The following is a 27378-nucleotide window of genomic DNA, read 5'->3' on the forward strand; positions in this document are numbered from 1 at the left end:
AGCAGAAGTAATATTGCGTATCAAGATAGAACATGGATTAAGTGTAGTATTCCTTAATCAATAGTTGGAATAAATATGGCGTAGTCGGGTATGACTAACATGAAAAATCTATCATGGAATAGGAGTAGTACCGATTGAAAGATTTATATTATGTCATATTGGTAGTCATGGATAGGTTTGCGCTTTCTCAAGTTGATGCAGATAATTTAGGATCTGTTTCAACTTGAGAAAACTCGACCACTGTGAGGTCGCAAGCCTTCATTTTGATAGATATTTTCCTCTCATTAAATTACTGTAAACGTAAGATTGATTTGTACCAATGGAATGGGAAAAATGCTTTCGAAATGATTGTCATTGCATATATTAATGGTATACGTATATTTTACCCAAATTAGGCTTATGGATTCTTGATTGACCGTTATAGCATCTGTCGCAAGATTTCAAGCAAAGCAAATGAGCTTAATTAACTATCATCCATGCATTGCAGCGATGATATTTCTATTTTGCCATGCTAAATCACTGTTGTTTGCGTTTAGCCTGCTGTTATAACAGCAGTGAAGACATGGATAAATTTGTCTATCTTATCGTGATTGCCTTGGATATGACATATATAGTCGTTAATTGGATAATCTGACGTTAGTACTGTATTGCTATCGAGATTGGCCAGTGACCGAGTAAATTATTCGGCCAAAAGTATTTATACGTCATCATTTCTCTCTATCCAATTCATTTAGGGTCAAAGTTTACCTTATCCACCATGGCTTTCAAGCGCATTTCTTGGTCAGTTGTCATCACCTTGATATTAGGAACTTGGTTAAAAATTGGTGCGGCAGAAACGGAACCCATTGATAGTAAATTCATTGATGGCATGATTGAAAGTTTGCAAGATGCTCTTGCTTACTATAAGCGAGATCTTCCTGATCTAATTGTCGATACTGCCTTTTGCCTATTTCATACCAAAGGTAATTGACAGTTTTACTTCACTAAAGTAGTCCAAGATGGATCAATTTAATGACATACCAACAACTGTAGTGAGAAAGAACATTTTTTTCAGCTGTCATTAATTCTTATGGTAGAAATATAATATTTTCCTTAGCTAATGACTTGATCCTTCAATCATATTTGTTGGTCATTTCGACTTTCTGTTCAGTTTATTTTGATCCCTTGATCCATGACTATCTCATATCTTATTTATTTATTTTTTCTCATTCCGTTGGAGATCAATTATAATTATGAATCTCGATCGATAAATATATCTACTGCCTTTCTTATTACTTGAAATTGTTTTCTATTTTTTTGGACAATGAAACAGAAATATTAAATGAAAGGATTGCCCATCAGCTATAGTGTATTTCATGGAAAAATTTAGAAATCCCCTTCATTAACTCATCATTGTTGCACTTTTCATAGCATATACTGTAAAATAACATTCGTCTGCAAATGGTAATATTGATTTATATATTTTTTTGCAAACAGAGATATTACAGGCGACGTTGGATGAAAGTGCTGCTGGCGAAACTATTTTAAACGACGATCAAGTAGAAAATATACGCGATGCCTTATTTGACACCGACGAAGTTTTACAAGTAACCATTCCCAACATGAACTATAGTACAGAAGATATAACTCATTATGCTAAGTTATATTCGATGCCTATGGCAATACCACAAAATATCTACTACCTCAATGGCACTTCCAAAGCGTCATTGAATCATTCACATTCTACCGATAATATATCCGATCAATGTGTATGGGAGCTAATAGGCAGTTGGCCTACGTTAGATTCCAATCCTTGCCAAATCTCAGGTAAAGTAAAATGGACTTGCAGAAACGCTTCGCAATACAGACTAGATGTCTCCGCAGTTGGCATTACTATAATTTTAATTTCAAATACGGCTTTTACTCTAAAGTTAGTGTACCATTATCGTATAGTATAGAAGATATATAAAAGAGAACGTTATTCTATTCGAATATTTAACCTGTACATTAAAATATTAGGGAGACCGACAGCGACGCAGTGGGATTATACGCTAGAATAATTTAATTTGAAAAAATGTTGATAATATCACACAGCAAGCAGTACGTATTAATCCTGTTGTGCACCGCCGGGTTATGACCATATTAAGTCGAAATTTCTTATCAAAGCTAGAAAAACACTTCTAGGAGATTAACATACCGTAAATACAGTTATTTGCTAACAGTGGAGAGTCTTTGTAATAAAATTGAGAAATAGTATAGTCATTGACCGAAGAAATAACCGCCATATAATAGGTTTTACGCTATTTTCTAGTCTTGAACCATTAGGAAAGGTATCGGAGTAAATATTCATAATGGTATTCGAAGTAATTTATTATTATTTAAAGTCAGTCTCCTGGGAAATAATATTGTCGTTAGTGAGTTTAATTTGCAATGGAAAAATTATTATGAAAGAAATGCTTTTTCGATATTCATTCATGATTATTTCCATCTCGTTATATCACAATATTTGGCTGATAGATAATTGTTGGCGATTTGTAACCCACTTAAGCGGCAAGCCATTTTTGATCAATCATCAACTCTTAGCACTTGCAGTAGCTCGCCAGTTTAATTGTCAATCATCATTACAGAAGAAATTTGTTCAATTTGGTGGTCTACGAGGTTTACAAAATATGTTGTGTAGTCATGTGCATCGTACAATGCTTCAAATCTTGAAATCGGGTTTCAATCATCATGTGGAGAAAGATTTATTCTTAGAACAAATTTATGTATGTGGAACACTACATGGTTTCGTTGAATTTTTCCGATTGGAATATATCAAGACCATTATGAGCTGGCAGTTGGAAAGTGGTTGCTTTACATCTAATCATAGTGACAAAGATGTAACAGATCTCAGGTATGAAGAGACTCATCTACCGTTGTAGTCCTACGCTACCAACTTCATGTTGCCATAGGCAATATACTCAATCGAGCATCGTGTACGATGCACAGTCATTCTATGCGATACCCAATTTGCTATGCAAACTATCGAATCGTGAATATTTTGGCATCGTATACGCTGTGCTGTTAAAATACTTATGAACTATTGCAATTAAAGATACTAACCTATTCGATACGTACATAATTCAAAAGTAACATAAATAGACGCAGTTATTGGATATCTACACCTATATATATGTGTTTTTGCGTCATAATTTATATTTCTACATACATGATATATGTTATATGCATCTTTACATGGCTCAATGAAGTCATTCCAATACTTTATATCTTATAATATATCTGGAAGATCAATATAATGTTCTACCAATGATTTGGGTGAAAATTGAAATAGCTTTGTGATTCTCAAATTGTTTACCAGTAGAGATCAAAATAGTACTGCTATGATAATAATGCTTATTTAAGTTGTAATAAGTACATGATGATAAAGCTTTAATTAGCTCGTTGTATATCACTTTGATACGAATTTTTAATTATTCTCGGTAGCTCGATAAGTGAATTTATCGTATTTACAAGATTAATTTAGTTTCTACATAATTTTTTTATTTACAGCAATTCACAGACAGAAGTGAGCATTCTATTGGAAAATCGTCCAGAAACAAAGTTACCGGGTGAATTGAGCAACAGTACTTTGGTTAACACATAATCGATTAGAAAGTTAATTAGGACTGGCATATGCTGTGCATTTACAATTCTTATGATTGCCTTACTGTGAATTTGCTGCTTTTATATTCGATTTTAACCATATCTAAGATTTTTTGTTTTATACTACTAATATTTAAATTTTAATATTATTCTAGATGGTTGTTACCAACATATGTCTGCTTTAGCGACAAGCAATATTGCGGCCTACATTAGATGGTCATCGTCGAAATCTCGTCGCGAAGTAAAAACTACACCTACTCCTCACCCTGAATCTAAGTCTTTACCTTTTAGTGTAATGATCGCAATCATTAGCGTTGGAGCAGTTATAGCTTGTATCTTAGTAATTGGAATCGGCTACTATGCATATCTAAAGAGTCCAGGGCGAAGTGGTTACTTAAGGATAAAATTAGAAGATGATAAAATGAAATAAATGCATATTAGAATAAAAATTATTTTCAATCTGATATACTAAATTTACACGCGTATAGCTAACACTGTGTTGTATTTTAAGGTTTAAAATGATCTAAAGTTGATATGTTGATATTTTTTTAATACAGAATTTCGTTGCATAAAACCAATAAACGAAGTCTGTATTAAGAATGTCAAGAAAATGTTACATTTAATATTTAAACCCACGTTTGCTAACTGTAAATAGTTTTAATGCGAGTAGGTATTTAGGTTCATCGCTTCCTGAATTAGTGATCAACTTACCTACTAATACTTAATTTGAAAGCATTTTCTAAGTCTTTTAATTGTTATCTTAACATGTAAAAGTACTCATTTAGCCATTTATTACAAGATTAATTAGCCTGGGTCCTTTTATCCCCAGGTATTTAGTAATTAAGTAATTCTTTATAGTCAGAAGACGTGACATATGAATCTTCATCACCATTCTTCTCCTATAGCCCATGACCTTTGCCACGTCGATATCGTAGTACAATTGCTTCAAATCGACTAGTATTCCAAGTGTACAGAGGATCATATAAGAGTACTTTCAAACATCTTCAACTGCAGTTACTATTTCATATTGTTAATTTCATGCCACTGATAATAACAGAAATTTCTTCAATTATCGGTTTAGGAAGCGTTTCAGTTAATTAATAAAGGAGTAAAACTATTATGATCAGGTGCCGAATTTTAGTCATTGCATAGATTATAATTAGTAATATGAGCTAATTTTCTGAAACATGAATCTATTAACTTGCGAATTTTATATGCTCATTGGGTGAAGTTAGCGAAAGCTCCTATTTTCTTAAGTGTGTTACAGTTCACCTCTCATTATTTGATTTAATTAAAATCGGCGTATCGAAATGTTTTACGTTGATATTATGGACAGCATTTATACCTCAGAATTGATTACCATTAAAAAATCAGCATGATCAAGCCGAAACTTTTTAGCTGCTTTACTCCATGATTGGACATATGAAATAATACTGTATATACGTATCACGTACGGTGTAATAAATTTGTGCTCGATAGCAAACATCAAAAGCACAAACAAGAGAGCTTTTTCGATTAAAAAAAATTTAATATTTTTTATTCTACAACTTTAGGAGAATTAGAAATAGGAATTCATGTTCACTTACATTGTTATTCACTAGTGAATATCATAAATTTCATACAATAAGATAAGCTGAATGTAACTATTTTAGCTGAAAAAAAATGGAATTTAATCTTTATGATACTTGCTAGGATGAAATTATTAGACTAATGTTCATGGAAAAAATTCTACGCCTGGTCAAGATATATATCTTATATCAGAATAACGTAAAATTTTATTAATGCGTACATGACACATCATAGACCACTACGTATTTTTGAGTAGCCCATGATTACATTTATTTTCCAGTAATTATATTTTAATTGTAAAATTATTCGATTACAGCTTTTTTTTCCGGTAAAACATACGTGTCCTCGAGCTCAAACATTTGTAAGAGAAATGCATTTTAAAATTTCAGGTGTATATCAGAACTAAAAGTATTAGCTTAGAGTGAAAAACTCCGACATAATCGATATGTTGTTGTGAAGTAAATAGATTTCTATAAATTATATGATGAGTCAATCTTACAATTCAATTGTGAGTAAATGATAAAGCATAAAGTAAAATAAATGATACAAGTATAGTATAGTGTACGAAGTATAGCGAACAAGGTATCTACCTCTTATATGAATAAAAGAGGTACGGTAACTAATACACAAATCAATTGGAAAGAAAATAGTTGCAAGAATAACGATAGCAATCTTGCAATAGATCAGGCAATTTACTAGAAACACTTTGACCCTTTAATAAGGGCTTTATTTAAAGTTAAGAAATTGTTTCAGAACCACTCTAAACTTAAGAGTGGGCAAGAAAAGAGTAATTAAAGACTGAAATTCATCTTCGATACTTATGGACTTTCTAAGATATATAGCTAATCTTATTCAATTTTTAAGTTATATTTATTCAAGTTCTAATCGTATTTTAGCCCTGCCAATCTGGATATTTATCAAAAGACTGCGATAAATATCCAGGAATTGGATAACTTTACAACATCTCCTTAAATAATGAGAATTTATAACGTGATCGACTTAAATTATTAGCTTACGAAAGAATATGAACTATCAATCACTAGTTATTACCGGAAGTGATCCTAATGAGAAACAAAATTTAATGACGAATTATGCGTTATCTAGCAGTTTTACTTAGTTTCTGGATTAAGTAGCAGTAATATTAGTCTGCATGTTATTCAGGAAAATATAGTAATGACCCTGTATGAGGATTCCACAATCAAGCTGTAATTGGCATTGCTAAACTAAAAGTAAAAATTATCAAATAAAGAAACAAGGAAGCTAGGATCTTGCTTTCTTTGACTAGTCAATATTTAAAAGCTGTTGTTAGAGAGCGCTTTAAATTGTAGCCTATAAGTGCACTACGAAGTCGGGTGGTTGCTTATTTACAAGAGCCGGCAGTTATAGATAAATTTCGAAATTTTTTTTCTAATTTCATCTCAGTTTTTAGAGCAATACAAAAAGTATCTTAACACTAATAGAAAATTTTTTGACGCATTTTCCGAGTATCAATTTAGCAGCAAAATGAAAAATGAAAATATTCAATCTCTACGCCAACTGGGATACAAGGCTTTACGATTAGGACACTATTGCCAAGCTCAGAGCCATTACATTGCTGCCCTTAATATCATTAATAGCTTAAAGACTGATCGTATCGTCGATAAAGAATTAGAATGTGATCTTTATCTTGATGTTTCCATAGTATTAGCGAAACAACTTCATTTACTTCAAGCTCTTGAATATTGTCAACGATCGCAAAAATTAGCTGGAGCAATAAATGATCAATATCGCTTAGCTAAATTGTTGGATAACCAAGGTAATATTAATAGGTTACAGGAATTATTTCAAAAAGCACTAGACAGTTACCGTGCAGCTCTTAAATTAAAATTAAAACTATGTAAGAGCTCCAATTTAGATATTACAGATACATTTTACGGCCTAGGACGCGTATATTATGATCAATCTAAATTTAACGATGCTTTATGTATGTATCAAAAGGCTAAAGATATTCGATTACAGATATTAGGTGATGATAATCTAGAAATTGCTGAATTATATTATAGCATTGGTAATGTTTTAGCTCAGCAGCGGAAAGATGAAGAAGCATTATCTATGCATAAGAAATCTCTAAACATTCGCATAAAATTACTAGAGAAGAAGGATTTAGAGATCGCCACATCGTATCAAATGATCGGTTTAGTATATATGAATCAACGCAAAATAGATGATGCTTTACTAGCTTATCAACAGGCTTTGGATATTCGAATTGAAATGAAGAATGATAGCTGTGTAGAAATTGCTGAATCTCAAGTTAGCCTTGGTGATATTTATTATGAGCGAAGTCAATATAAAGATGCTGAGGCAAAATATCGCATTGCCTTGGGCATTTATACCAAATTATTACACGAGGATAATCAAAATCTTTATATGGCTAGACTATTCAATAAAATTGGCAATATATTCTTTTGCCAATATCAGTTCAAAGAGGCATTATCATCGTATCAAAAGTCTCTTAATATTCGATTACATGTGCTAGGAAAGACTTCCTTAGATGTATCAGATTCATACGAAAAAATTGGTTGCCTCTACATTAAGCAAGTAAATTTCACTGATGGATTATCGATGTTGTACAAAAGTTTAAGCATTAGATCGGAAATAGTAGGTAATGATAGTCTGCAAGTTGCGGATTCCTACTTTAATTTTGGAGCTACTTATTACAAAGAAGAAAAGTTTACTGATGCCCTGACTATGTTTCAAAAATGCGTCGATATTCAAATTAAAACATATCGAGAGCTTACTTTCGATATCACTACTGTCAATCACGCAATCGCTACAGTGCTTACTGGCCAAGGTAATTATGAAGATGCCTTGGCATTACATACAAAATGTTTAAATTTTCGATTGAATAAATTAGGTGAAAGCCATCTTGAAGTAGCTTTATCATATGACAAGATTGGCGATGTTTATTGTCATCAATTAAAGTATATAGAAGCTATGTCCATGTATCGAAAGTCTTTAAACATTCGTCTGGCTCAATTAGGAGAAAATAATTTAATTATTGCTGAATCATACGATAACATAGGCAAAATTCATGAATGCCAACATGATTATGATTCGGCATTATCTATATATGAGAAGTCTTTAACTATACGTTTGGAAATGTTAGGAAAACATAATTTGCTGGTTTCAAAATCCTATGACGATATTGGCAATGTCTGTCGGTTATTATATCATTATCCAAAAGCTATAACTGCATTTCAACAATCACTCAATATTCAAAGTAAAGTTTTAGGGAAGGACAAAAGCGCGTGTAAAAATGCCAAGGTTTCTCCATCTGGTAGTGGAAATGAAGACTTGGGTAAAAAGCTAACCTCAATGCATGAAGTTATCGCATCAACTCTACGAATGATTAGGTTACAATTGATCGATGTTGATAACATAGGCATCTATCGATCTTATCGTAATTTTGGGGTGGTTCGCTTAGCTGGAACTAAATATGAGAACAGTTTATGCCTGTTTCAAAAATCACGAAATGTTCGATACCAAATATGGGGAAAAAACCGTCAACATTATTATCTTTCGTGCCGGCTTGAAAAAAATGATGATCATTCGCGCACAGAATATCCTAACACTCTTTCTCAATATCAAAGAGCATTGCAAACACTATTAAAGAACATTGAACATGTTGATGTATCTGTGGCTAATTCATGCGATTACCTCGGTAACATTTGTGAGAATATCTATCGATGTACGGATGCTTTATCATTATATCAAAAATCGCTTGAAATTCGCCAGCAAATATTCGGAGAAAATCATAATTTAGTAGCTAATTCGTATGACAATATTGGATGCATCTATTGCAATCTATCTAAGTATGAAGAAGCCATAGGCATGTTTAATTTCTCTTTGCGTATTCGACAGAAAAAATTAACAAATATTAATAATATGCGAATAGCTGAGTGCTACGGAAATATTGCTCACGTAAAGTTTATTTCGTTTTGTTACAAAGATTCTCTTACCATGTTTGAAAAATTCTTGGAAATTATGTCAACCGTACTTGATGGACACCATATCAGTACAGCTGATGTCTATAATAATATCGGAGTAATAAAATATCATCTATCAGATTGTACGGAAGCATTAAAGGATTATCAAGCTTCGCTAGACATTCGTTTAGCATTACTTGGCAGTAATCATCGATATGTTGCAGATTCATATTATAATATTGGCATGGCTTATAGATATGAGCGCCATTATGATAAAGCGATAGAATCACTTCAGAAATCGGTCAATATTTACACACAGTCTTTAAGACCTAATCATAGGCAAATTGTCGATGTTCGCCGTATCATTAAAATAATGAATCGTAAATATTCTCCAAAAACATCAAAATCTAAACTGAATATCATATCCAAATTTGTTGGTAATAATGCTCGTCAGCATTACCAAGATTTATCCTCGACTATTCAATCTTCGGTGCAACAAGCTGATAATTTTCCAGGTAAGGACAATTAATGGCATAATTTATAATACAAGCATGATTTGATTTATGTAAAGTAATTTTTTATGTCATGATACTGAATTTTAACTTTACTGAAAATGATAGAAAATGAAAACATAACGTCTTCCAATATTAATGAGTCAAATGCTAGCCAAGCCGAAGATGGCAAGTAGATATACTGTAACTTACTCTTAAAACCTTTTCTTATAAACTAGCACAAAATTTATTTCCCGGTAAGTCCAATGTGTGGGCATATAACTCAAAAACGATTAATAAGAACAAAATAATTTTTTTGCAGATGAAATTAAGCAATCAACAGTGAATGGAGAACATACGGTAAGCAATACAATTGCTGTAAGGCATGATTAATTGATTATTGAATAACATACTGTTAGGCATTCAATCCCTTTAATGTAACTAGGAAAAAATCATACTGTAGTGTTACTGTCCCTAGAAAGATGAATTTTATTATTTTGAGTGAGTAATTCCCTATAATGGCAGGCAGAAAGCAGTTTACCGTAAATATGCTTCTGAGGATAATACCGACAGGCTAAAATTTTTAGGAAATTTACTACAATTCCGGCATATTCTAGTTTTGTTATTACTAGACCAGTTTAAAGCTGTTATGAATCTACTAAAAGTAATAAGTATGCTTCTTTATATTGTTTTGTAGAAGGTACCAGTATATAATATCTTACTGTATCTCAATCATGTTTATGTAAAACAGCTATGTGCATAATTGAATTAAATATGATACAGTCTATAAGTGCTTAGCCTTATTTAATCTAGGACAGCAAACTACTTCCGAATTGTTAACATATCTTGCTTTACAATATCATAATTTATAGATATTTCGATACGCTGGTTATTTATTAGTGCTATTTGTGGTGCCTTATTCGCATGTTAAGCTATCCTAAGACAGACTTATATACTAAGACAAAATTGCAAATAACAACCGGCACTTTAATCGCAGAGCAGTAGTCATCATGCTATAAATCCATTCAATATTCTTTCGCAAGCTTTGAGCTTTATCCTCTTCGCAATAATAGAAGCGCTTAGTAAAACCTTACACAATTCATGATGCCAGGGTAGGTTAAACCTACTAACGCACTCATATTTAAAGAAAACGATCGAAAATAGAAGGATAAATTATTATAGTCTAAGATTTCAAAGGCGAAGTTATAAAAAATTCGTTATTCGTCTTGTTCTGTACTTATAAACATTATAGCAATACATTGACCTATGATAAATTTCTTTCTCATAACAATATTTACTCCAATTTAGATGATTTTAATTTAATTTGATTTAAAAGTAGTATTGCTAATTGAAAGGTAATTTCTGCTATAATATACGATTTTTAGTAGTATATCAAATGCCTGAAATTAGTTTTTATTCATAAATTATCTCTTTTAGGACTCCATAAACGATCAAAGTTCCAAAATATGTGTTATACTATAGATGACTGATGATCGGAGCATGAAATATGAAAGAATTTGAGGATAATATTACGTCCTTGGTAATATTCGCGTATACTTTCTTAATATTAATGATTTAATCAATGGTATTTGAATGCGCTGAAGGTATCCGATAATGTGATCTAAATTTTAACCTAATTTAATTCAATCTTATTAGTGTTGGTAAAATTGTTACAAACAATGAATAGATCTTTTTATGGAATAGTAAGGTACTTTATATCAATGCCGCAGCGCATATGATATAACAATAAGTAATGGCATCTATAATAATAGTTATAAACATGTAATTGATTGGCTATAGTTAGTAAATATAAAGAGTGATACTATAATGCAAAGTAAAAAGTACGAGTACGTAGAGTGCACCAAATATTACGAACGTGGGTTCGATTACTATTATGTAAACTTGGTGTCTTAATAGGTTCAAACAAGAAAATATTCTTTATATCCTTGATTTCGATCAAAGATGCATCTCTTGTATTAATATTATTTCTTCTTTTAGTAATTGTATATTTTAATGCACCATAATCTCATATAAGAGATATTTAATTAAATTAATAAAATATAAATTATTAAAAATGGTTAAGAAATGGTTATTTCTGTCAACAAATTTTAATGAACATAATGGTATATAATTTAATGATAGCGAATTTAAGACATGATATAACGCGCTAATTCCGATAAATTTAACAATGAGAAATAGCCGTATAGACAACTGATGAGAAATTAAGATTGACACTTTACGTCCTCAATACTCTATTAAATGCAATACAATTTATTTTTATTTTTACTGGCAGTTAAGTTCGGAAAGCTTTGCTTTAAAACATATTTTAACTTTCAGCATCCATAAAATAAGCTACTGCTTTATTAAAACTCTAATTAATTTGCAAAATGGGAGTAGCTGAACAATTCTAGCATGTGTGTTGGCGTTTCTTTGAACTAAAACCGCATTCTGCATAAAGAAAATAATAATAATAGTTATCATTTAAATAGCTCTTGTATGATGGTTGTCACGCAAGAATAACTACCGATATCTTATAATTATCGTAAAGGAATAAGCTACCAAAGGATTCTAGTAAATATACCGATTAAACTATAATGCGGCTTTAATTACACTAATAGACTTTGTTATTGAAGTTTACAATAATTTAGCTTATTATTATAGCTTACTCATTACTTAAAAATGAATGGTAATTCAATTTAGTTAAAATAAAGCTATTTCAGTTTAAGGCATCTATAGTGAATCACCAAATTACCTCAATAATAGATTGGCCTCACCATTAGATAAAAGTAAAACATAGTCATAGCAAATTAAGCCAGCTAGATAAGTAATTATTGCTTTTATTTATAAATTTTGAGCAAGTAAAAAGAATATAGGCTATGAAAATCTCGATTTGCATTTGTATTTTTAACCAGTAAAAACGAAAAGCTGATTGAATTGTTACGGATGGTAAAGTCTAAAACATTGTGGTACAGAAATGCAGTTTATGAAGCTTGTAAAATATTTCAGAATTTAAAGCTTCTAGTCTAGTAATGAATTTCTTTTAGGATCAGTAGCTCTTATCTGTCAATATGTACCTTAATATCTTTTCTACAATACGTTGAGATATTTTATGTAATTCATTCAAAATTTCTAGAAAATTACCTACACGAATACAATAAAGAATGTTATTTTATCTAGTATTTCTTTTGCTCGATGGCGGTAAAAACACATCTGCTGTAATTGTTGAAGTCTAGAAATAAATTAAATGGCATTAACTATGAGTTTGTTATCAAACTGGTAAACCCAAATACTTACATGATTAGGCGTAAATATAACAGGAAACATATTAGAAAATGGAAATATTTCTATAAGTAACAGTGGTTTTGATAGATATGATTACTGTAGAGCGGCCCCAAAGTTAGTTGATAATTGGAGTTATAAGATTTACGAAAATAGTTCAAGTTATACGTTTAATTTTAAGATTATGCAAGTACCTATTTCTACATTATATTAACGATACTCATTATCGCTGTTTTGCCGCAATGAATATATTAGGAATTTTAAATAATATTAGATAGTAATCAATAATTACCACCAAAAATTCACTGCGAATTAAAAACCATGGTTAATTGTAGATCATGTGATACTAATAGACGTAATCAATTTAAACGTAAAAAATCTATACCATCAAATAGAATCAAAGTAAATTAAAAATTGGATTGATCTTTTATATAGATCAGTATCATTATAAGGTAAATTATTTCACCTAAACATGATTTAATGTTAAAAAGAAGCTGGTAATGGGGTTAGATACTTACAGCGGTGAATTTTGAGAGTGTAATAGTAATATAATGTAGCACTATGATGTACAATAGCTTTTTTTTTAAATATTTATAGGAGATGGCTGTTATGATGAAACAGTATATTTGTACTATTCAAAGTATTAAAAGTGCGTAACCAACAGCCATATAAAATTCTATTTTTGAGCAATATAATAAATATAAATCTTAACTATACGTAGAACATTTTTGGAGGAATATAGAAAGGAATTTTGAAAAAATTGAACAGAATTATTGTGAAAAGTCTATAAAATTGATTATTCGGTTTATCTTCGCCACTTTCAATGGTTCTTATGAGAGTAAATAAGTGAATTCTTTTCTTACAGACGGATTCCAATAAATGTTATCTTTAAGTTAAAGGTGAAGTTGGCTATACGTGTCATATTGAAGATTTGCTCCATTTTAATAACTTGAATTTTGAGTTGGAGAAAATGCGGCCCTAAGGGATAAATAACCCGAAACATTTCATATTTAACTAAGCGGAATAAAAGTAAGCAATTCGCTTTGTATGCCTCTGTAATGTAACTAGTATTGTGATTGTAGACTGTTAGCCATGTTTAGTATAATGTACGGTAGATATTTATCCTAAGAGATATTTGGTAGCTATAACTATAGACTGTAGTGGTATAGACTCTATGCTAGAGTACAGATGACTATATACAGTAACGTGTTATTAATTAATTAAGTTACTAATAAGGCTATAGGTAAAAATAGAACTGTAAATCATATATTAGGATATGGTTAATTCATCGTACTTTGGCTAGTGTGAATAATGTCTACGTAAGTACTGTAGTCGTATCCATATTGGATTAATGATGGTCCACGGTAGAATAGTCTTACTAAGAATAATTTAACTATGTGTAAAATAAGGTAAAAGGTTGCCATGTGGATTGTAGCTGCGAATGCTACGAAAAGTATAAAAGCATGCAACTCTAGATTACTCTGTTAGTTCATTCTAGAAGTCTTTAGTATTAGTATTCGGCTAGAGTAGAGCTGTGTGTAGTTAATCCTTATATAAGATTCAATAAAGCCCTAATTTTTCTAAAATTTGGAATCTCGTGATTGGTATATATCACAGCCTCACATTTAGTTTGATCAGTAAAATAAATGAAAAGTAAATATTAGTAAAAGAAATAAATAAATAATTAGGGATGTACAGTATATCTGTGCAAGTCACAATAAGGTTAAACACAGCTCACTACCATTGTTTAAATTATAAAATTTGAGACATTATTTCTACTTTTATTAAGAATATTTCCTAAAATCATTACATTAGAATATACTAATTGAAACGCAATGCCACTGATATTATTAAAATTTTTCTTGCTTATGTTAAAGTCAGTTTTCTAAGAAAATTATCGATCTTTAAAGAATTATTCATAAATTACGCACATGCTAGATTCAAGTAGATTTACTATATCTAGATTTATGTTTCATTTTAATTGCAAATAAAATTTACCGGTCAATATTGGCTTTCTAAGTTATCTAGGTTTTTTCGCTTCGTCAATTTAGATAGCTAAGGAGGAGTAAATATTTACTTCTGAAACCTTATAATGTAAAGTTTGGCTAGTAGAGCTTTCTTGATTGTTATTCTGAATTAATGAAACTGATTTATAAATACTGATTAGAGCATCTAAAACAATAAACTTCTGACTGTTTTACTTGCTCGCCGAGATATAAAGATAGTAGACTCATAAAGGTATAACTTATTAATTAGCAGAAGTATGCTTTGCGCATATAATTAAGAACGATCTCTTATTAGAGATTACTCATGAATATAATGTAGTTGAGAGATTGACTACTGCAGTGATGCTGAATTGAGCAATATTAGCCAATAGATAAAATAAAATGATACTCATGGATCAAAAGGTTGTTAATAGGATCAAAGTAGACTAACTGCAATAATATCATTAGATATACAAGTATTAAAAGGGTTATCCTAAATAGCTAATACCAATGATATTACTCTTCGAGCAAGTCAGAATTGCGTAAAATTTTCAGTTTCAAGTTTCTCGAGTTGGGATACAAAAAATAAAATAAAGGTCCATCCAAGTATTTATTAAAAGGCTATTTTTGAATAATTGCAATTTACAAAACAAATTAGCTATATCAACAAAGAAAATGCGCCTGTTTAAAATTATCTCCTGATTCACAATCTTGATCGTATCGTAAGAATAGAAATCTCTACAGTTTATTCCATTTGTCCGAAACTGGTAATTAACGATAAATGTCTAAATGCAATGTCAGGAACATTTTAATAAAATCTATTGCTATCGTGCAAGTTGCAACCGGTTATTTACGATATTATTACTAGCAATCTTCTCATAATAATTATGGATGAAAAATGAGCATTGTAAGTAAATAGTTGAGTCAGAGTCAGAATTAGAGAACATTATTTCTATTTCAGGTACATTAATTAAAATAATAGCTAGATACCATCAAGATGCATAATACGTTTTATTTAATTTTTTCCTGAATTCAATGGACACAAATTACATTAATTAAATGAAGTGATGACGTAGCACTTTCACATAGCGATGAGTTTGTTTAATAATGCAATTATAAACGTTAAATTATAAGTTCAGTTTAAAATTTTGAAAGTAGCTCCTTTGCAGGTTGAATTATTTTTTCTTAATTACTTTGCCTTGCATGCTTAAATTTAAATAGACAAAGAAACAATGTTTATATATTAATTATACAATTCTCTTTTTCGAAAATAGAAGACTATTGTTCTTCAATAATTTATTCTTCGATTCATTAAACAGTTCTGTTGTCAATTCTTAATAAATTCAATTTTAATTGCGTGTTCGTTATTGTGTGTTATCTTGCTGGCCCATAGGTAACTAAGCTAACATTTTGAATACGCTATTGAAAAGGTTAATTTTTTTGGAGTCTTTTTCGATAAGATTGTAAAAAATTTTATACAGATCACTTTGACTTACGTCTATAGCCAATTGATATTATAATATCAAGTGAATCAATTTTAGAAACAAATAGGCTAATTTCAGGTATATCTACAATTCCATTCCCGTCAATTCTTTACGGGATATTTATCCCATTATTATTATTTTAGAGATCACGTCGAACTATTCATGGTACCATTGGCTATTTCGAAGCTCACCTTTTATGCTAAATTAGTCCTTCATGGGTAAGCACAAATGAATAATTAACTCATAGATTTGAAATTTCATTTTAAAATATTATAATAGAAGGTTGTTTTAAAGGTTTCCTTCATGAATAAGGCTAATTTTCAAAAATTGAAGAATAGATTAATCATCAGGATAATAATTGTAAATATTCAATGGCTAAGATGACACCAATAGAATTCTAACTGGACTGGATAATTAATTTGGATAGTAGTAAATCATCTTCAAGAATAAGTTTATCATATTATTTTGCATCATTTATTCAACGATATCTCTTTCGGCTCCAGATGTTGTAATAAAAAGTCATAGCCGGAAATGATCGACAGCGAATAAGATAACATCGATATCACTTATTAAAGTAATTGAATAATTGTCTTCTTTCAAAACTTTTAATAGAAATTGTGAGAACAGAAATTTTCTCATTTTATTTCTCCCAAATGTGATAGAGTACCATAGTAATAACATCATTTAAACAGAAATCAGAATTAAAGAGGCCGTTTATTAGCAACTTCAACACATTTTTAGTTTGAAGCTTAATCTTTGGATTATTATCTGTTAGATAGCACCATAACAAATCTCCATGAATTCTTCGCGTGGTAATGGCCTTGGTTATGGTCATGGAAATATGGACCTAGGAAATATGAGTCATGGAAATATGGGTATAGGGAACTTGAACCATGGAAATATGGGCCAAAGCAATAGGGGCCAAGGACATATGGGACATTCATCACATAATAATTCTACCATGAATATGACACATATGATGGCCACTCAATTACCACCCGATATAGTGATAGCCTTTATTACCTTAACTTTATTAGCCTTTATAGGTTTCATTATTAATGCTATCCTTGTTATCATCGCAATTCGTAGTAATCGCAAGAAAACCGCAGCTGATGGTCTTGTTGCACATTTATCTATCTGTGATCTATTAACGACTATACCAACATTAAGCTACTGCTCAGTTATCTTCGTTTTTCGTGGTTTCGGTTGGCCAACGCAATTGATGAATATATTATGTAAAGCAACTATTTTCTGCCTCACTTTCTTCTATTCTTTAACCGTAAGTACTTTAACATTAATGTCTATAGAGCGATATCGTGCTATCATTCATCCGATGAAACCTCGTGTTTCTAGAAAGAGCTTGTGTATCCTATTAGTATTTATGTGGCTGTTAGTCGCAATCATTCCTGCCTTAGGCATAAGAAATACTGCCGTTGATCCTCATAGCGGATATTTATGTGTACTAGAAGATGCACATCAGCATTATATCGTTGTACTTAATTTCAGCTACTGTGTGATTATTGGCTATATCATACCAGCTTGTATTATGTTGTATTGCTACAGCAAGATTATTAAAAAATTGAAACAATCATCCTTAACTAACAGAGAAAGCTTAAGGATAGAATCTCAACGCGAATTTCAAAAGAAGCGTGCTATCAAAATATTAATGGCGGTTTCTGTAGTGTTTATTTTGACTGGTATTCCTTTAGTTATCGGCTTGATTATCCACATTTACATGGATAGCAAACTATCTCAGTTGACACATTCCGATCACGGTCTGATCAATAGTTTAACATTGCTATTTTGGATACTCTTGCAATTTGCTCCTCTTTACAATCCTATTATTTATTTCGCCAAGAAGAAAAATTTCTGGCAAAATTTTAATCACAAGACTGATCCAGTTTTACATGTAAGTCAGACTGTAACAGCGATGACTCATTCAAATGCTAAATAAGAAATAAAGCTAACGGTCAATATGAGGAATTCATGTTCAGAATCATTACATTTCTAATGTGTATTTATATTTCGTATGACTAGACAATATAGTATCTATTTGGAATACGAATAATAAATATAGGATAGGCATATATGCGACAGAAAGTACGTCTAGTATATTGACGATTCTTATGAAAAATAGTGATGATGCAGTTACTCAAATATTTATAACTATTCTCTTTTGCATTAAGTAGAGCACCTTCAGAATTAAATAAAACTTGTTAATAAGGGATGTCTAAATTGATGACATAAAATGATATTCTGTTTGCTCTTATAATTTATGAAGATATTACTCATCCTTGAAAATACGACTATAAGACAATTATATTATATTACACGTAGAAAGTTATCAAGATATTACTTCCGATAGCAATGCCCAGCTGCAACGTAAAAGCTACTGATATTAACTCTGATGTGCTTACGTTCTACTAAAATACCGCAGGTATCATAGAATTTTTCTGATATGGGCGTAAACATGTAATTAAACAATAAAGAATACTTATAACCTCCAATAAATATCATCTGCAAAAAATGCTTTAATTTTATTTATAAAAGATCTTGAAGTTATTGCATACTACTATATTAAATGAGTAGTCGTCTTCAGAATTAAAAAGGCTTTGACACGTACAAAATGCCCGTACATCAAAGTATAAGTTATACAAATATACTGCGATTAAACTCTGCTTAATTTAAGAACAGAACAACAATACTTTATAGCACTCACAAATCTGGTAATGACTCATTATTAACCAGGCTGGAAGATATTATTTCATGTCCTTTTTATTCGTATCATATAGAAAATGAAAACTTAATCATGACGTTTCATATAGTATCGAAGTAGGGGGAGAAAGAGGCACTTCAATAAGCTGCCAAAGTTAAGTAGTTATGGTGGTATTACGTACAGTGATGGACATTTACAAAGTACTCTCATTTATCATGACTCATTAGATTGACTGCCATTTCTGCCTTAACGTACGAGGTATATTTTTCTCTTAGATAATCCAGTATTTATGATTATGTTATAAGTGATGATAATTTTACAAACTTTCATTACTGTTGATCAGAAATATATTCCGTTATTGATTTCTTCTTTGCTAATCAATATCGATACATCGACAATTAGATAGTTAATTTCGGTTGTATCCTGTAGCTATAACTACGTTATAAGTGTTGATAATTATTCAACCTACCATTACTATTGGTCAGAAAAAGATTCTGTATTAATTTTTCCTACACATATTATATTTCACTCAATGCATGAAGCTGTAAATAAGTGATTAAAGCTATAATACTTTTCCGATTGCTATAATTCGTACTGGTAAAATCATGTTTATACAGCAGCAATTACTATAACCATTTATCGGTAAAATTTTATATTATAGCCAATTTTTATCGATAATTATAATCGAAAAATTTCTTGCTTATAATTGCTCAATTTCTTCTTTAATGTAAGTGAAGCCTAATCTAATTTACAACTAATTAGCCGTAGGGCGAATAAATTCAGCCATTTAAATACGAATGTAATAATATTATCGCCACCAGTAAAAGACTAGTCTTGATTTTGCCGTATATTATATTACAAAATATTATTAAAACTGTATCACAGGCTTAATTAATCACAAATGATGACAAAAAGTCACAAAATGGGATATAGTGCATTAGCAAGCAACTATTGTGATAAAATCAGCATTCCATGTGATATACTTGATATAACTTCATATTGCATGGAAATCTATGTTCATAAGAATTTTTCAAGAATATTATGCGACATCATTGTTTATTAGCCAATTTAACATCATGAAATATTTATTACAATGTTATTATATAAGGCCTGTGTTGGATCAGAATTGTACAGGGAAACGAGATTGGAGCAGGTACATTCTATTAATCTCTGCTGAACATGAAATAATTAGTAGAAAGGACGATTTCTATATATTTTGGAAGTTGAGCATACGGCGATACTGAAAAAGGAATGAATATGACTAAATTACAGAAGACTATACAACGAGATTCTAAATTGTTAAGATATTTCTCAGCCACTCGAATACCACGATAGAAACTTATTTACGATTAGACCGCTCGCAAAATAATTCGAGAATTTTGAGAATTAAAGTTGTCGCTGGCTTTAATTTACACCGAAAAGGCTGTGATGATGTCTGTAAGTAAGGAAAATTGCCTCAAGTACAAATGCTGTATTATTTTATCGTAAACAATAGTATTCTATGCACAAGAAGGTGCCATGTTACCATGCAATATATAATGACGCCAAATCAATATTATAGGTTAAGTGAGAATATAACATCAGGTTATAGTGAACTTTTTGAGATAGATTTATTTAGAATGAAAACTTATTGCTAAAAATTATCATTAAAACTAAATTTAATAACTTATTTCTAATGAATAAGTTTCTTATGAATAAAATTCTATCAATATTATAATATCTAAACTAAGCAGCACAAAGCATGGGAAAGGAATAAGCATTGTAATATTATAAATAAATTTTTCTCTAGAATACAAAATATTTCTTCGAGAATAATCGGTTTCCCAATTGTAATATATACCGATCACGAAATTCCAAATTTTGGAAAAATAAGGGCTTTATTGAATATAAAGATTAACTACACACAGCTCTACTCTAGCCAAATACTAATACTAAAGACTTCTAGAACGAACTAACAGAGTAATCTAAAGTTGCATGCTTTTATACTTTTCGTAGCATTCGCAGCTACAATCCGCACGGCAACCTTTTACCTTATTTTACGTATAGTTAAATCATTCTTCGTAACATTATTGTACTGCGAACCATCATTAATTCGATATGGATACCACTACAGTACTTATGTAGACATTATTCACACCAGCCAAAGTACAATAAATTAACCACATCCTAATATATGATCTATAATGCTATTTTTACCTATAACCTTATTAGTAACTCAAAACCTTACTGTATATAGCCATCTGTACTCTAGCATAGAGTCTATACCACTGCAGTCTATAGTTATGGCTACCAAATATCTCTTAGGATAAATATAAAAGTTACGCTACCGTACATTATACTAAACATAGCTAACAGTCTACAATCACAATACTAAGTTACATTACACCAATATAAAATGCGCTATACTGTACAGCCTTTCGAGCATGATCTTGCGTAATAATAGTTGGGTAATTATAAAAACTAGGAATCTTTTTAATACCAACTAAAACTTATGGGAAAAAACAGTTTATGATAATTTTGGCATCACAGTTACAAAAGGACTTGAAAGAATTACAGAAAATGCAAATTCTCGGCCTTAACCAATGAAATACTATCAAATAAATGATATTGAAAATGTTCTACTTAATATCTTCTGAATTCACTAACATTTGCACTACTTAATTCCTGAATTACCAAATCCAACCACCTTTCATATAATACATAAAGAAGTAAGTGGTATGAGACTACTGAATTATTATTTTGATATATTTAAAATTTAATTAGCAACTAATCACTATAGTCAAAGTAAATTATAATTTAGATCTCCAACACTACTAAATTCATAATAGTCATTATTTAACCGGAAATTAATCCAGTCTACAGTATTTGAGTGTGCACATCATGCAATCAAACATTATTAAGACTGACTAGTATTCTTGAATTAGAATTTAGATCAAGATTTGGGATCAGACTGTGCTCTATGACAATAAAATACTAGGATAACATCTACCGTACTTAGGAAATACATCAGCAGCGATTACAAAAATAAATTTACTTTCAATTTTATCACAATTAAAACACAAATATTATGATGATTAAAAATAACAGTTGAATAATGTTGGGATTATAAATAAATTTGACTCAGTAACAAAGTCCTATACATAGAGAAAGAAGATTTATAACATGAGAGTGCAGTACTGTAATGTATGATATAATCGTACAGTTATCGCACAACTTAGTGCTAAAAACTAACGGTCAATACTAACGTTAGAAACAGTGGTCATAGTTGCCATGTAAAATTTTTTAATATACGTGTCACGGTACCTTTTTGCCGTGATGAGTTAGAAGTGTTATGGTGTTTGTTATAGATAGAAATTGAAGTGTTATGGTGTTTGTTATTGATGGAAATTGATGTGTTATGATGTTTGTTAGTAAGGTGTTTTGATGATCAACTGTCCTTAGTTATTTTGTATGTATTCGAATAGGAGGATAGACTAGATAAATATAAATCTTGATGATGTGCAACCTTTGTGTTAGAGAGTTGTTTATGCTGACACGATTTGTAGTCGTGTTGTAAGATTATTACTGGATAGGAGGTTATGGCTGTGAGATCTCCTACGTGAGATTAATGTAAATAGTAAATATCTTAGAAAGTATATAAAGGCTAACTATGATGCCATGTGGACGAGGAGAAAGGCATAGAAAAGAATAAACTGTAGTGATAGTTATCTGTTCAAAAGCCTACGCTCAACTACTTGTGTAATCGAGTAACCTAGTGACGGTCAAAGAAGTGTAGTCCCACACCCGAGAAGTTAGTGTTCTAATAGGAAGCGTAGTTCCAGTAGCACTTGTTCAGTGTCGGGATTGTACCGTACTTAGCTAAGTTTTACACGATAAGTAGAGATCCTGTGTCACAAAAACGTGGTTGTGACAATACGATTATGTGATTTTTATAAAATTTGAATTTTTCGGATTCAGATTCTGGAATGGATCGGTGTCCGATAAAATTTTTGGAAAATATTGCGAGAATTGATTTTTGAAATTTGAACTTTGGAATTTTATGACGTGACCTAACAGTTACATTAGGAAAGTTTAGTTGAGAAAGTATTAAATAAGATGGCAAATGGCAGAGGTTGTGTTAGTTAAGTAGCTAGATTGTTATTTTTTGACAAAATCTTGATGTTTAAAGGTTAATTTTTAGACTTATAAAATGTTTTAATGAATAGAAATTACGTTAGAAATAATTCTTGATGTATTTTACGGTTGCTTTGTTGGTTTTATAGTGTTTTGTAAGGGAATCATATGGTAAAATGTGTCCGAACTTGTACTTTGAGTGATTTTTGTTTTCTTAAGTGGTACAAAGCAGCTTTCTAAAAATGATTTTAAGAGTGAGTGATTAATAAATGTTTAATTTTAAATATCACTGAGGGCTTTGCAAAGTCTATAAATAATAGTGCAGTGAGATAATTTAGAGTACAGAGTAAATAAAGATTCTTTTGAAGAACTTATTGAGTTTTGAAGACCTTCGTGGTCGAATTGTTGTAAGTGAAAATGTTCTTCTTTTTGTTAGGCTATTTGGATGTTGACAGTTTTAGTTCTGTTGCTTATACTTCTTCACTTACAATACTTAGAAATATGTATATGAAAAGGTTCTTTGATCTATCTCTATCAGATTTTTAACAAATAGTTCGGTTGTTTCCCCAATTTTTATTTAGTGTCAAAGTTTCGTTAAGTCGACCACAAGTACATATAAATCACTACATCCCACAAACTAACATTTTTAACCCAATAAAAATTCTATTTTCGAATTGCTTAAAACTCTTATATGAAATTTTAATATATCTTAGTGATGAATTGTAGATTACTTGATTATTGGCCATCTTTATTATGATGTGCGACAGTTAACTTTCTATATTAATCACAATGCACATTGAGTGGATCATAGCCATTAACTGTAATTGAAGATTCTATGTTCGAGTACAGATAACTATTTATAGTAAGGTATTAAGTCATTATTAATGCCAGAAATACTGCCGTAGCATCAGTTCTTTAGATTATGAAATAATAATTAGGTGATGTTACATAGGCCTTTTCGCAATATAAAGGAGTTGGATAGCTGCTATTTTTGCTTTGTTAGCTATAAAGAATTATTTATGGATCATTTCTATACAGCTTGATGGAATAATATTTTAGTACAATCTGTAATACTTCTAGGTTTCAATATTACAGAAAATTTTTCATGGGCATTATCTTCAATTAATTAGCTTTAAAAAAAGAAAGCCAAATGTATTATTTTTAGTCATCAGTTTTACGCTAATTCCGTTATTTTTATATTTCTAGATTAATTTTGTAATGGAATGCCAGTAGCTATATATTTCTTGGAATGTAACAACTTAGACTATTTAACCGGTTGTGTGTATTCTTCGACTAAATCCGGACTTGAACAGTAAGACCAATGCCAATTTTATCTAAGCGAAAAATAAATATAGTCCTTGTATCTTGATTTTGATGTCATGAAATACTTTAATTTATTAATTGTATTAAATATCGAACAAGTTTTTTGTAAAATTAATTGGAAAAGTCAGTTAATTAGGTCACAAATAAGCGTTTTGTAAGGCTTTATGACCAAAGAAATATGATCACGTAATCTATTACTCCTACTTGAAGATATTTATAAATTCCGCTAATATATTTAGTACCTAAATATTCTTGAGAAGTAGCTAACTTAATATAGCAACTTAATAAAATTTCGTGATATTCATTTAGAACTAATTTATATCAATTCTCTATGTTGCTAATGTCGTGTAAATTGTAAGATCTGATACACTGCTTAAATATGCGATTTAATAAAATTATCTCTGTTACAGTGTTATTAACGTAAAATACGAAGCGTTTAAGTCTTTGTGTAGTCTGTTAATAGAGCAAAAGGGTTTGTGATAGTGCAGATATCGTTCCTTGATACGTGGTTCAAGGAATTGACTTATTGATCGTATATTACGTTATCTTGTTGCAAAGCTGTTTTGTGACAATCTCGTAGTCGGCCACGTACTAAGCCATCAATTTTATCCATGGTGGGCCTTGAAAGTCTCAAATGAGAGGCTTTATTGATCGATGTTTACATAACTGGAGTCTAAATTTCCTTTTATTTCAATGTCGTAATGATAGCAACTAACGAATTGCAGCCAAACCTACTTTCCTTAGTCCGTCTTAGCTAATCCATACTAGAAATACTAATGCTTAAAGACTTGGACATCATCACAAGGCTACTGTTATAGCATATCTCTTCTAGGGTAAAAAATGAAAGCAAATTTTACGAATATAGGTGTACATTTTAATTGGACTAACATAATTAAACTTTAACGTCAATCTCCAAGAAAATATTTTTAAATTAATACCTTATTCAAATATACCGAGTATCTGACTCCAAATATCCGGATTTTTTATGGTATAATTAAAAATTGAAGATAGTATTTAAATCTTCTTTACCTTCGCATATAGAATAGATATTTTACTGCAAATCCTTTGCTAATGTTCGACTAATTACAGTATCTTAATAATAACTGATGTCCTTGAAAGAATTACGAATTTGACATTGGTCTGATGTTTAGTTTCGCTATAACATAAATACTTTTTGATTTAAATAGCGTGTATGATACAAAATAATTGCTTTATTAATTTCATATATATAATATTTCAAATCTTAATTTAGAATTAACATTACTTCGCCTCATATTATGAACAAATTTGAGATCGTGTAATACTTTTCATCATTTGAAATGAGTAGAATAATGGTAAATTCATTATGCATTCTTAGCTTTTTGATTAACTAAAACTTAAATATAACAATTTTACAACCAAACCAATTCCATTAATTATAATAATTAGACTGCTTGACTTGAATTTTCCAAAATCAAGTTTTACTATAGAAATTACTAACGTGTATATCTTTAACTGTGCCACAGAAAACTTCAGACAATCGCTGTTTGCGCGACATAGCCTGTCAAAGCTAACAGACATTTTTAATTAAGATTAGTCGTCCGTAGATATATTTCCTGTCGATTAATTACAATTTATAAAAATTTAATGCATCCCTTCAAAAAGATTGACAGACCTTGCTAAGATATCGTTTTATATATTAATATTATAGCAACAAAGTAATGGAGAGCATAAATTGGGTCATTGTTCTACTATTTTAAATTAATCGTTTAGGAAATTGATATAATGAACTGATAAATTTCTTAAGATTTTATTAACTTGTGGTAACAGGAAGAAATACTGTATCAGATTTCTATCAACTGGAAGCTGTTCTGCTTAGAGAGGTGTTATAGGCTTTCAGATTGATATTATTTGGTAGTCTTTTAGACGTAGGTACATCGAGGCCAACAAAAACACCTAAACAATCATCATTGATCAAGCTTCTTTTTCTATAATAAAAGATTTTAATATCTTTGAGTAAGAACATTATTTAACCACTTCAATATTAAATATTAAATTTTCCATCTTGTATCCTGAAGGGATAAAATTTTTAACAGAATGTATCATTCCAATTAGCTAATTGGCATAGGTTATGTAACGAGAATTTTTCTGAAAAATTATTAATTTTCTGCCTTTGGATCAGTACCCTGTAAAAGCAAATTATATAACTATTATTCACAATTGCAAAATGATTGAGACTGTCGCAACTGAAAAGAAATACGTACAATTGATATCCACTTTTACAAAGTTTATAGTTGGGCTAGCATTATTCATATCCACTACCAGCTGATTGATTTATAAGGTAAATTTAATTCTTAGAACAGTAGAACTGATAAATATTACAATAAAAATTTCTCCGTTGCTTAGGATAACGTCAATAGAAGGTTTTGCTAATTAATGACTGATATGTATAGTAACATATCGTCTGATAAATAAGTATACAATAAATTTTATATCACTGTGTGTTAGTGCTCCAGATGTTAGAAAAATGATCTGCACCATACATAATAGATGCAACTGATACGATGTGGGCTTGTCAAGTACTAATTAATAATTAAATCATTGATGTATTTTTTAAATATTTTTAACAAAGGTCGGGAAAGTCGAAATTTCCGTAAATTGGCTAGCTTATCATTAAAAGAAACGTCAAGACTTTGCTTCCTTATATGCAATTTTGTAGGTAGCTGATGTAGTACTCCCAATTGAAACTATAGCTATCTTAGTAATTACGAATTGAAGTAAAGATTTTTATTTGGTAATAATCTTATATTTAGATCACTTACAATAAAGAAATTGACATCAGTATCCTTCAAT

The 27378-nt window shown here is 30.4% G+C and overlaps 4 protein-coding genes across 4 annotated transcripts; all 4 read left to right on the plus strand.

Moving 5' to 3' along the window:
* Positions 1 to 757: 757 nt before the first annotated feature.
* TRIADDRAFT_60703 (uncharacterized protein) lies at positions 758 to 2039 on the plus strand (the record flags this gene model as incomplete). Its single annotated transcript, XM_002116644.1, has 3 exons — positions 758 to 962; positions 1477 to 1806; positions 1999 to 2039. The coding sequence occupies 3 exons, from the start codon at positions 758 to 760 to the stop codon at positions 2037 to 2039; spliced, it is 576 nt and encodes a 191-aa protein (XP_002116680.1).
* A 291-nt stretch (positions 2040 to 2330) lies between these two features.
* Positions 2331 to 4051, plus strand: TRIADDRAFT_60704 (uncharacterized protein; the record flags this gene model as incomplete). The annotated part of the gene is made up of 3 exons (XM_002116645.1): positions 2331 to 2872; positions 3529 to 3587; positions 3777 to 4051. 3 exons carry the CDS (start codon positions 2331 to 2333, stop codon positions 4049 to 4051), a joined length of 876 nt encoding a protein of 291 aa, XP_002116681.1.
* A 2642-nt stretch (positions 4052 to 6693) lies between these two features.
* TRIADDRAFT_60705 (uncharacterized protein) lies at positions 6694 to 10409 on the plus strand (the record flags this gene model as incomplete). The annotated part of the gene is made up of 5 exons (XM_002116646.1): positions 6694 to 8020; positions 8084 to 9670; positions 9886 to 9903; positions 9969 to 10006; positions 10344 to 10409. The coding sequence occupies 5 exons, from the start codon at positions 6694 to 6696 to the stop codon at positions 10407 to 10409; spliced, it is 3036 nt and encodes a 1011-aa protein (XP_002116682.1).
* A 6781-nt stretch (positions 10410 to 17190) lies between these two features.
* TRIADDRAFT_60706 (uncharacterized protein) lies at positions 17191 to 18348 on the plus strand (the record flags this gene model as incomplete). Its single annotated transcript, XM_002116647.1, has 1 exon — positions 17191 to 18348. The coding sequence occupies one exon, from the start codon at positions 17191 to 17193 to the stop codon at positions 18346 to 18348; it is 1158 nt and encodes a 385-aa protein (XP_002116683.1).
* Between the last annotated feature and the right edge of the window lie 9030 nt (positions 18349 to 27378).

This window comes from Trichoplax adhaerens, genomic scaffold, assembly GCF_000150275.1.
Source record: "Trichoplax adhaerens TRIADscaffold_17 genomic scaffold, whole genome shotgun sequence".
Taxonomy (NCBI): Eukaryota; Metazoa; Placozoa; class Uniplacotomia; order Trichoplacea; family Trichoplacidae; genus Trichoplax; species Trichoplax adhaerens.